At 53.9% G+C, this 11,868-nt stretch overlaps 1 protein-coding gene across 2 annotated transcripts in view; it reads left to right on the forward strand.

Annotated features, from left to right (window-relative positions):
* Positions 1-11,868, forward strand: part of NRDE2 (NRDE-2, necessary for RNA interference, domain containing) — a 50,381-nt gene that overhangs the window by 36,265 nt on the left and 2,248 nt on the right. For both annotated transcript variants that reach the window (XR_004286082.1, XM_032344686.1), the window contains exons 9-13: positions 1,120-1,295; positions 3,759-4,145; positions 4,879-5,771; positions 6,831-6,969; positions 11,601-11,672. Coding sequence is in view for 1 of the 2 variants with exons in the window: in XM_032344686.1 (XP_032200577.1) it covers positions 1,120-1,295; positions 3,759-4,145; positions 4,879-5,771; positions 6,831-6,969; positions 11,601-11,672 (1,667 nt within the window). In the remaining variant the exon portion in view is untranslated. The remainder of the gene's footprint in view (positions 1-1,119; positions 1,296-3,758; positions 4,146-4,878; positions 5,772-6,830; positions 6,970-11,600; positions 11,673-11,868) is intronic.

Consider the following 11,868-nt stretch of genomic DNA (forward strand, 5'->3'; position numbering starts at 1 on the left):
GCTATTTTGCATTCCCACCATTGGTGCACAACGGTTCCAGTTTCTCCATATTCTCACCAACATAGGTTTTCTGTGTAATATACTACAAGTGGCTTTTTTCCACTTTACATCACCCCCGAGATCCGTCCGAATTGCTGCACGCATCTGTAATTTTTCAGGGTGATTTACTGTGAGTAATGGTCCATGGTGTAGATGTCAAATTTCCCTGTTAATCTACTGAGGGACGCTGGGAGTGTTTCCAGAGATTGGCTGTTATGAATAACGCTGCTGTGGGTATTAGTGTTCAGGTGTTTGTGTGTACGTAGGTTTTCATTTTTCTGAGATCAGCATCCAAGAGTGCAGTTGCCAGTCTTGTAGTAAGTGCATGTTTAATTATATAAGAAACTGCCCACTTGTTTTCTGGGGTAGCCATACCATTTTCTAAACACTATTTATTTTTAAATAGTAAACCTTAAAAGACCGAAGACTTTTCTCCTCTCCTGTTTTGCATGTTCAGAGTTAGGAAACAAAGTGAAAGTACAGGGTATCTTGAATTGACTTTTTTGGAGAAGTGAACACAAGTTGTGATCATAAGGCCACTGGCTGAAAATCCCGATGGCTTTAGGAAATCTAAACCAGTGCTGTTACTAAGTGTCGTGTAGCTTTCTGGAATGGTGTTGTCCAGTACATTAGGCATTAGCCATATGTGGCCGTTTTAATTAAATTAAGATGAAATAAAGTAAAAAATTGAGTTGTGTTGCCAGCTACATTTCAGGTGCCCACTAAGTCACATGTGTTGGTTGCTACCATAGTAGACACATAAGGTATATAATAAGTCATCATCATAGAAAGTTCCAGTAGTGTTGTTCTAGAATAGGTGTGTTCCCATTTTAATTGCTGTGATAACATTACAGATCATCTGATTCCATTGGCTAACTGCCAGGGTTTTTTGGGAACCTGACTGGTGATAGGAGAGTCCCTCAGTGCCTCTGAGTCCCTGAATGTTCCAGAAGGCTGGGCCTGGGTCTTACTCATCTTGGCACTCCAGAGACCCACAGGAGGTGGCATCACAGACCGGTGGAATGTGAGTGGTGGTTTTATTTGCTGGTGAGGTGAGCTAAAAGTTTTGTTCTCATCTAGATGATGACGATGATGAGCCAGAAGACGAGGACCAGGAAATACGAGATAAGAGTCTGCCCAGGTGGCAGATCTGGCTTGCCGCTGAGCGGTCCCGAGACCAGAGGCACTGGCGGCCGTGGCGCCCTGATAAGACCAGGAAGCAAACCGAGGAAGACTGTGAAGACCCCGAGAGACAGGCGAGTGCCCCCCCCCCCCCCCCCCCCCCCCCGGTGGGAGGCCAGCTGCCGGGTCCTTCCCTTCTGCCCATTCCCACGGGCTTTGCTTGCCTGCAGGAAGCTTGCCGGGTGCTTGGGGCACTAGCCTGGCTTGGGAGAGGTGAGCTTGCTCCTGACCTCTTGTTCCTGTTTCTGGAAACCTCACTGCCCACTGGTGATGTGGGAGCGTGGAGGAACCTGACCAGATAGTTCCTTTTCCCAAGTAGGAGGGCAGGCCTCCCCGGAGACGGTCTTCCAGTTAGCCGGCTAGTTTTTCACATGGAAGCCTGAGGACTCAGGGTTTTCAAGACGTGGTTATGTAGCTCTGTCCACGTTCCCCATCGCACTCTTGTATCCTCAGAGAGGAGGCGGATAGGTTTGACTTGGAGGGACAAGGGGACCTGGATATAGAGGCTGAGCTGTGACAGTCACTACACTGGGGAAGCAGCTCCCGTTCCTGGAGCCGCTGTGGTGCACCAGGCACTTATGTTGTCTCGTTTGCTGTTGTGGAGCGACGTGGCCCGTGCTGCACTGGTAGCTGGCAGCTCTGAAAGTTTTATGTTAAAATAAAGGAAGAGCTTTTACTTGGAGCCTGAAAAGGACCCAGTTTCCTAAGACCTGGCCATACTGCTTGCCATGCGACACGCTCTAGGCACAGACCAGCAGGTGTTTGCGGTCCTGAGGTTCACGAGCTCTGGCCTGGTCTATTGTCTGCGACCCTCCTTGCGATTTACGTGCTGCCAGGGTGGGGGTTTTTGCCCGTTTCCCTCCCTGCGGGACCACTGGTGCACGGACCGTGCCTTTCCTGTGCTGACTGCTCAGTTGACATTCCCAGATGTCGAATGACTATTTGATGCTGGCTCTTCTGCTCCAGGCACAGCGACCAACATGAGTGCCCGGAATGTTTGAGGAGTGGCAGATATGGTTGGGACCCAGGGAACTGGGGAGCTCCAGGTGGGAAGGAGGGGCCGATGCCAGGGAAGCTGCCGCTCAGCTCTGCGATGCTGCATGCGTGGCCTGCGGCGAGTGTGCACAGGGTGTCCCTTTCCTGGCTGGCGCCGTGCATCAGGAAGAGCAGGGCGTGTGGTGGTCGATGGTTTTCTAGCGTTCAGGGTCACCTGGCCAGAAGTTAGTCTGAGGCTTAGAGTGCCAGTGGTTGTCTGGAAGCTCGTTTCTGGAACAAACTTCCACTCTGAGCAGTTCCTTGTCCCTTAGCTTTTTTTCTAATCAGAGCGTGGAGGAGAGAAGCTTTCCGATGAATTGACAGTTCTGAGGAGGCCCCCAGGGAGTCCAATTTTTCTGTGCTCATGCTTTGGCTTCCTCTCTGCTGGGAGCCTTGGAGACCAAGCAGGTCAGCTGTGCCCTGAGACAGAGGCCAGCCTCCGCGGCCTCACACTTTAAAGTGGCGGCATGAAATCAGCCACGGACGGGTCCACTTAGCGTTTAGCCTTGAATTGCGCTTGCCACAACCCATGGCTGCTGGAGTCTTCTTCCTGCCTTACTGCTATTTATCTATCTTTTAGCATATTTTTCATTTCTGAAGGCAATTTTGTATGAAGAAGCCACCAAGTAATAGAATTCTTTTTTTTTTTTTTTTAAAGATTTATTACTTTTAGAGAAGGGGGCAGGGATAGAGGGGGAGAGGGAGAGAGGATCTCAAGCAGACTTTGTGCTGAGCGCAGAGCTTGACGCAGGGCTCGATCTCACAACCCTGAGATCAGGACCTGAGCCTAAACCAAGGGTCTGATTGTCAACCCACTGTGCCACCCAGGTGCCCCCAAATAATAAAATTCTTATTTTCTATCTTTTTTTTTTTTTTAAGATTTTATTTATTTATTTGTCAGAGAGAGTGAGCACAGAGTGGCAGGCAGAGGCAGAGGGAGAAGCAGGCAGAGGGAGAAGCAGGCTCTCCGCTGAGCAGGGAGCCCGATGTGGGACTTGATCCCAGGATGCTGGGATCATGACCTGAGCCGAAGGCAGCTGCTTAAGCAGCTGAGCTACCTGGGCGTCCTCTTATTTTCTACCTTAATAAACAGTTTTGGTGATTGTAATTTATTAGAGTAACTACAAAAGCAGTATGTGTGCTTTCAGGAGTGAGTACGATCCTAGATTTTCTATGAATTCATTAGGCTCCTTTGGAAGGTTTTGGCTTAAGCCCATTCATGGTACTGCCTCCTCCTGCTGGTGCCTGGGCAGCGTGACAATGCCACCAGCCCCCCGCCAGCTCCCCTCCATCTCTCCGGTGCCTGATGAGGCGTCTGGCTTTTTTGCATCTTGCAGGAAACCTAGCTCTTGTCTGTTTAAAGTTTAATAAGAGTAATGTTGAATCATCAGCACACCCACATGAAAGGGCCCCAGGAAAAGTCGCGAAGCCTTGTCTCTGGTCTGTCGCAGTGAACAAACTGCACCCCTGAGCGGGCTGCCTCAACTGCCTCTCTGTTACAGGTGCTGTTCGATGACATCGCACAGTCTCTGATCCAGCTCTCCAGACCGGATCTTCAGTTCCAGCTGGTCACAGCCTTTCTGCAGTTCCTGGGTGTGCCTTGTGGCTTCAGCACCCCGGCCTCCTGCGTCTACTTGGCCATGGATGAGAACAGCATCTTCGATAACGGGCTTCATGATGAAAAGCCATTGACTTTCCTCAACCTCTCCTTCAATGGCATCAGCTGTGTTGGCCGCTCAGACCCCCTGGGCTGCCGTCGCTGGACCCGAGGTCACAGTCGAGAGGGCGAGGAGTTCATCCGCAATGTCTTTCACCTTGTGATGCCTCTGTTTTCAGGCCAGGAGAGGTCCCAGCTCTGCTTCTCCTGGCTACGGTACGAGATGGCGAAGGTAACTCCGGCCTCCCCTGCTCCGTGCGGGGGCTTCAGACACGATCTCGGGGCTCTTGGTGTTCCTCAGCACTGGGCTTTGGCCCCTTCTTGTTCTCAGAGCCCCCAGGCTCCAGTGTGTGTCTGCCCCTGCTGAGGGGTGTGGGAGGGGCCCTGTGTATGCTGCTCGCCAGTGACTGGAGCTGTTTGTTGTGTTCACTCTTCTGCCAGATGTCTGGGATTATACGAGCAGTTACTGTGAAGGGGGTTGGGGGTTTCCGGGTTTATTAAAAGATAAAACAAGCTACTTACTTACTTCGCTCTTCATCGCTATCTGTTAGGTGTTTTTCTAGGATGGACTCTTCTGCCCTCTGCTGGCCACTGGTTAGTATTGAATCTTAACGTCCAGAGCTCTGGCGCTTAAATAAACTACACGGATTGCACACACGGGGACATGTTCTGAAAAATAGTGTGTAAGAAAATTTGGTGGCCTCCTGTCACTGGAGAAAGATACTTGGACCAGACGAGCCTCGTTACCGAGGTTTCCAGTGGAAGCCTGGATGCGGTCGTTTGGGGGCGCCAGTAGCCTTAGTTCAGTCCTGATTTGTTGTCCAGCTCAGGGATCCCACATGATTGGCTACCCTGTGATGCAGGAAGGAAGTGTAGGCGCCCGTGTGGCTTTCTGAAGCGGACCGGACAAAGGGGTTGCTTGAAAATCACAGAGCACACAGGAGTCCTTTTCTTTTTACTTCCAGGTCATTTGGTATCTGCACACTAAAAACAAGAAGAGGTTAAAGTCACAAGGAAAGAACTGCAAAAAACTCGCCAAAAATCTCCTTAAGGAGCCAGAAAACCGCAACGATTTCTGCCTCTGGAAGCAGTATGCACATCTGGAGTGGTTGCTCGGCAACGCGGAGGACGCCAGGAAGGTGTTTGACGCGGCGCTCAGCCTGGCGGGCGGCGGGGAACCGAGGGGGTCCGAGCTCTGGGAGCTCGGCCTCCTCTACGCGCAGCTGGAGCTGGAGCTGGAGCTCTCGGCCGAAGTGAGGGGGACCACTGCGGCCCGGGCCGTGCACGTACTGACCAGACTGACGGAGAATGGGCCCTATGGGCCCTACTCGGGGCCGGTCTCGGCCGTTCATGTCCTGAAAGCCCGGAAGGCTTACGAGCACGCGCTGCAGGACTGCCTGGGGCAGAGCTGCGGCTCCGCTCCAGCTCCCGCCAGCCCGGCTCACCGCCTCGCGAGCCTGGCCAAGTGCTTCCTGCTCTTCCAGTATGTGACTGTAGGCATCGAGGCGGCCGTGCGGCTCTACGAGCAGGTGTGTGCGGGGCTGCGGGGCTCGGTGTGCCCGGGCGGCGTACTCGAGGCTGTCACGCTGCTGCACACGGGCTTGCTCCGGTTCCACACCAGGGTCCACGTTTACCCCCTGGCTCCCCTGCGCCAGGCGCTCTCAGAGGCGATACAGCTATACCCAGACAACCAGCTTCTCTGGAGGGCCTACATACAGGTTCAGAGCAAGTCCCACGCAGCCAGTAAGACCAGAAGGTTCTTTGATGCTGTTACCAGGTCCGCCAAAGCCTTGGAGCCTTGGTTGTTCGCGATTGAAGCTGAGAAAATGAGGAAGAGGCTGGTGGAGACCGTTCAGAGGTAGGTTCGGACATCTTGTCCGTGTATCCACAAGCCTTTGTGGTGTGTTTGCTGTGACCCTGCTGCCCTGTGAGGCCTCTGGGATCCAGAAGCAAATACGGGCCAGTGCCCAGAGCACTGCTGTGGGTGTCCTGGTGACGTGGGATGACCTATTGGAAGAGGACTGCAGTGGCTTTGTTAGGGGCTCTCATGGCTGTCTGCCTGGACCATGCGTTTGGGCTCCTGAACGTTGCTGATGGCGTGTGGGGGTCCGGTCAGGCATCTGCTGTCTGAGCAGCGGTGGGGATAGCACGATGGGCAAGAGCAGGGGCTCCGGAGTCGGACTGTGGATTCAGATCCCAGCTCTCCCACATCCCCGCTGTGTGGCCTTGGGCAAGTCCCGTCCCCTCGAATAGGTTCGCCTTCCGTAAGGTGAACGGTAGCCTCCTGCGAGAACTGCTCAGAGGGGCCAGGCAGGGAGGGGCTGAGCAAGAAGGAGTGTGAGAGAGTTACTGGCCTCTGTTGTTATCACTGGCGATGACGGCATTCCGTTCTACACGGCATTCCGTTCTACACGTCTTCTCTTGATCCGGTGAGGGTGTGTCTGAAGGTTAAGTGACTATCACGGTGGCTTTTCTCTTACCTCTTATCAGCAGATGACTCAGCGTTGCCTCTGAAGAGTGTGTCGCTTTTTTATTTCTTCCATTGGGATTTTATTCACTCTATGTCCCCTGAGTCGAAAGGACTTTCCTCCCATCAGGTAGCATTCGCATTCTGCTGAGTAAAGGGTGGGCTTGGCTCTAGAGAGCGGAGATGCAGGGAGATCGTGTGGGAGTTCTGGGTGGACTCTGGCATAGAGAGCACAGAAGCCTGGGCACTGCCTTCCTCTGGCCTTGGAGGGGCCCTATCATGTCTGCAGCCTGCGCCCCCAGGACCCCCAGACCGGGGGATGGCACTGTACCTGACACACTGATCCTGCCGGAGCGGGCATTGGCAGTCACTAACGCTCCTCTTCCGCCAGCGCCAGTGGTGGGGGGCACGAAAACTGGTCTTGGAGAAACGTGAGCCTTTGTCTTGCAGGGTGGATGGCAGAGAGATCCATGCCACGATTCCCGAGACCGGCTTGGCTCATCGGATCAGAGCCCTGTTTGAAAGCACGTTGCAGAGTGACCATGGCCGCCTGTGCCCTTTGCTGTGGAGAATGTATTTGAACTTTTTGGTAAGAAAATGTTTAGCGTTTTTGTTTTTCTGTAGAGTTCTGTTGCTTCCTCCGTGTAGGGGAGAATGTGCAGGTGTCTAATGACCACCGGCCAGGAAAGCTGGCAGGGCCTACTTTTCCCCCACACCTTGTCAGCCTCGATGAACCCATCCGAGGATCCTGGTGGAGTGATGTCAGGTCGCTCTGGACATTGTGGGGGGGGATGCAGGCTGCATCGCTCCTGGGGGCTTTGGCAGAGTGATGGGAATCATCGCTGGGCGGTTCGCAGCGGAAACTCGTGTGGCTCTCTCAGGGTTGACTTCCTCAAGTAACAACTTGGAAGTGGCCTAAGAGCTTTCATTAGAAAGAGACCTTCATTCTGTCTCATCTGTTCATAAGAATTCCCAGGTTCTGATTCTGCTCTGTCGTTAAAGTAAGATTCACCCTAGAATGTAAATTTGACAATGGGTCTTTCTCTCCTCTTGACAGAGGAGCTTTGTTTTCACTCAAAAATAAGGTAGTTGGTGACTGAAGACACAGAGATGCCGTCTGATCGTGTTACTCTGCGTGTGGAGGCTGGAAGGCGCTTCCTGGGCCTTGTGGAGTCTGTGGGTTGATTTTGCCTTTCATTAAGGACCTGGCGTTGGGATGGATAAACCCATCCCATGCACTTCCTGGAATTTATCTGCCAAGTCGCAATATGGAAATGTAGTCTCCTAGGCCACTCGAGTGTTTCCGCTAAAGGCTACTGAATCCCATCCAAGGGATCGCTGATGAATGCTGTACTTTTCAGAAGCCAGGAGTGACCTTCCTCGTCTCTCTGCTTATTTCCACTGGATAAATTCTCAAGGCAGTCAAAGAATTTGAACTTTTCCAATAGAAGCATGACAGAGTTGGGTATCAAGGGATGTGGAGAAAGTAAGCTATGGGTTAGGAGCACTTGGGCCTTCCCCATCTTAGACTTCAGACTTCGGCTTGGTGGGCTTCCTCTGAGCGGCGAGGAGGACACGGGATGTCCGGACAGCAGCTTACTGGCACGCTGAGGATGAGGAGGCACAACCTTGCTGGCCGAAGTCGGTATCGAGTTGAACTAATCCAAAAGTCTGTGTGGTTTTTGTTTTTTTAATATGTAAGATTTTATTTATTTATTTGTCAGAGCAGGGGGAGCGGCAGGCAGAGGGAGACAGAGAAGCAGGCTCCCAGCTGAGCAGAGCCTGATGGGGGGCTCGATCCCAGGCCCCTGGGATCACGACCCGAACTGACGGCAGATGCTTAACCGACTTAGCCACTCAAGCACCCCGGAAGTTTGTGTGGTTTTTTTCCCCTAACATGTATTCATCAGACCCAAAGACTCAGGTTTTAGGTTTTGGCATCCGTGTGTGAAACGGAAACCTTTGGAAGTCCACATGCTGCTGTGGTCACAGCACACCGTGGTTCCTGCCTGTTAATCGGTGTCGGGGGAGGGCAGCTTGGTGGAGAGCGGTCAGGAGAACTGGCCTCCTGCTGCATTACCGCCGCTCCTGTGCCAGGGCCTCCCAGCCGAAGGAGCAGGTGCTCCCTGAAATTCCCAGCGCTGGTATCGTGTGAGTCTTCCTAGCAAGCGCAAGACGTTGAAATGTGAAAAGGGAGGGCTTGCAGACTTTCCCGTTTCACTCCCCTATGGTTGTCGGTAGAGATGGGTGAGGCAAAGATGGACTTGCGGTATTTTTACAAAGAACCTTCCAAGAGCCAGATATGGTTGGATCATAGAAAAATTCTCCCTGACTTGGGAGAAAAGATTGGGGCTCTTAAGGAATTTCTGTCTTTCTGGAAAGGTGAGCATTGGAGTGAGGACAAGTTTGAGCAGGACTTCCTCTCGCAGCTCCTGAAGCATCTGGGTTGGCCATCAAGGCCTTGATGACCCTGTGAAAAGCTCCTGTTAGGGCCAGAATGCAAGTGAGGAGAGATCCAAAGGGAGTCGGCTCCGCGGAGGAGAGCTGGTGCTTTCTCTGTGTGTGTGTGTGTGTGTGAGTGTGTATGTGCGCGCGCGTGCACACACATGCAGATCTACACACACTTGAGCCTTTTTCCACATTTGCTTTTTCTCCTGCAAAAGTGATGGACGGGATTGGAGCTGCTCATTGGCCGCGGAGGACATGGGCGAAGGAAGGGTTGGCAGCCGGCGGGCCAGCCTGTATGGAAAGGCCAGCACTCAGAAGAGCCGCTGGGAGGGCGAAGAGTCGTCTTCAGTTCCCCGTGCTGGTTGTCGGGCGGGGGTCGTAAGCTTCCACAGGACTGTGCTCTCCTCCCCGGAACATTCAGGCTGTTGTGGAAACATGGCTTTTTGTTTGGGTTGGGTTATCAGTTGGGTCAAATTACTTTATTTTTTTAAAGTGTTTTATTTATTTGACAAAGACACAGTGAGAGAGGGAACACAAGCAGCGGGAGAGGGAGAAGCAGGCTTCCTGCTGAGCAGGGAGCCTGATGCGGGGCTCGATCCCAGGACCCGAGAATCATGACCTGAGCCGAAGGCAGAGAGAGGCTTAACCCACTGAGCCACCCAGAGGCCCCGGGTCAAATTACTTTAAAAAAGTTGTATTCACTAAAGCCGCTTGCTCAGGTGGGTCTACGGCCAGAGAGAAAAGAGAATGAAATCATGCCAAAGCCCTTCCCGGCCTTGTTTTCCCTTTGCCACTGACGCTACCTCTGCCGGGTGGTGGCGGCCGGCACCAGGAGAGAGGGGACCCAGGGGCCCAGACAGGCAGTCACTGGGTGCCAGCCGCGTCTCTGAATGCCGCACTCTCACACGTGGTCGTGTAGGGGCAGTGCCCCCCACCCCCCGCCCCGCCACGACTGTGTTGCTCTCTGGGCTGGGGTCTGGGTGGCAGGCCCACAGTGCCAGACCTTTGCAAGGACTTGTGTCCTCTGCTCACCAGGGTCATGTTGGCCGAGCCCTTCGTGGGGTGGGGGTGTGAGGCCCCCCTCCTGACCAGAGCGGCCTCCGCATGCAACCCGGGCTCCCGTTTCCCTTTGCAGACCAGTCGTACTCGCGTGGAGAGCGGCCCCTTCAGTTCTGTGTTCGATTCCTGTCCTCATGCTGGGGGTCGCCCATCGTGCTTGTTTCAGCCTAGGCTTAGGGATCTACGAGAAGTCACGGTTTGTCAAGACGAGGAAACCTAGAGCATGAGGCAGGACGCAGACAGCCAGGGCAGCTTGTGTTCCCGGGGAGGCTCTGCGCTCGTGAGAGGGAGCGGATGGCTACAAGGCTGGGTCTTAGAATAGGAGATCCTGCGTGGAGGCAATCAGGGGTCACCACCGAGCTGTCGCCTGTCTTCGAACCCTCCCGAACCTAAGAGCCTAGGCCTTCTCCAGTGGCTGATGGAGGGAATCTGGGAGTGGTTTGCATTCGAGTCCCGCTAACCGATGTAGCTGAATTTGCTGGGTTCCGGGGTTATCAGTGAGCCCCACAGATACAGTGCCTAAGAATGGACAGTCGTGCAATTTTTCCTTCTTTCAAGAACAAGAAAACAGTGTCCTAAGTTTATGAGAGGATATTGAAGTATTCTGGTGTGTGAAGGAAGGCCAGCTGGTACTGGTTCCTTGCGTGTGAATTCAGAGAAGTCCAGTTTCGGGAGGCCTGGAGGGGAGGAAAGGCAGGAGTCCCTGGGCTCAGCGGCTGGCTCTGGGGGTGGCGGAGTCCTGTTGTCCTAGGTGCTGGCTATGGTCCAAGTTAGTCTGTTTCTGCGGGGGTTAACCTGAGGGAACTGAAAAGGAAGGGCAGCTGTCCCTGGTGGACAGAGAGCCTGAGCCACAGTCTCGAGATGCGTCCCCCAGGTTCTGCGAGTCAGTCCCGTGCCACAGGCCATGCCACAGCCACCTGGTAGGGAGAGCCAGCAGCACCTAGAAGGCTCTCCCTATAGGAATGGGAGCCTGGAGGAGGTGGGTGGGGAGAAAGCCCAGGAACCAGACTTGAGCTCCATGAGCCTGGCTGGTGCCTACCGGCCCGCGGAATGGCCCTTCCGGGCTGTGGTGCCTTCGAGGAGCTACTGAGCGCCAGATCCCTTCCTGGGACCGGGACACGCCCAGGGAAGGGGATTGGTAGGGACACGTGTGTTCTTTCCATGCCCACTGGAAATTGGAGCAATGTGTCTAGGAGCTGGACTAAGGATTTTACACCTAGAAAGAGAACATGCTGTGTGCTTGCAGGCTGTCAGACTGAAATTCCTGACCAGGAGTTTATTTTTATTAGTTAGGTGCTGACTCGGTGATGCTGGTTGTCTCATTCCTCTAAGGTTTTAGAAAATGGCAAGTGTTACGGCAGATTTGTGCGTGTGTAAAGTCATCAGCCTCGTCTCACACACACGGCCTCGCTCTAGGCACCGTTCTGACACAAGGCACTGTGGTCCCCAGTGGAGGAGGAGGTAGACTGGTCAGAAGTCAGAGGGCCCAGTCTCCTCTGGGTCCATCGGTGCAGGGGAAACACCGCACAGCAATGGCCCCGAGAGTGCCCTGTGGCACCTGGACCCCTGCCCAGCAGCCACTGTGATGGTGCCAGCTGTCCCCCTCCATGGGCTGGCTGGCCCCCGCTGAGCCCCCATGCAGATCAGGACAGGGTGGTTTCTGTGGCCTTAGGCTCTCTGCCTCAGTTAATCCTTTAATTCTCTCTGCCTCAGGTTTCCTTGGGAAACAAAGAAAGGAGCAAAGGCGTGTTCTACAAAGCACTTCAGAATTGTCCTTGGGCAAAGGTAAGTCCCAGAGACCATGACACCTGCACATGCCCAGTGCCCTTCCAGCCTCGGGGCCCACTCATACGCATCCCTAGGGACAGGGCACATCCTGGACCACGTCATAGGGAGCATGTCCCCAGTGGAGGCTTGGCTGAGGGGCACGTGTGAACGCCCTGTGCTGGGGCTGGTGTTTCATGGGAGCCTGGATGCAGGC

This window comes from Mustela erminea, chromosome 5 (genome assembly GCF_009829155.1).
Source record: "Mustela erminea isolate mMusErm1 chromosome 5, mMusErm1.Pri, whole genome shotgun sequence".
Taxonomy (NCBI): Eukaryota; Metazoa; Chordata; class Mammalia; order Carnivora; family Mustelidae; genus Mustela; species Mustela erminea.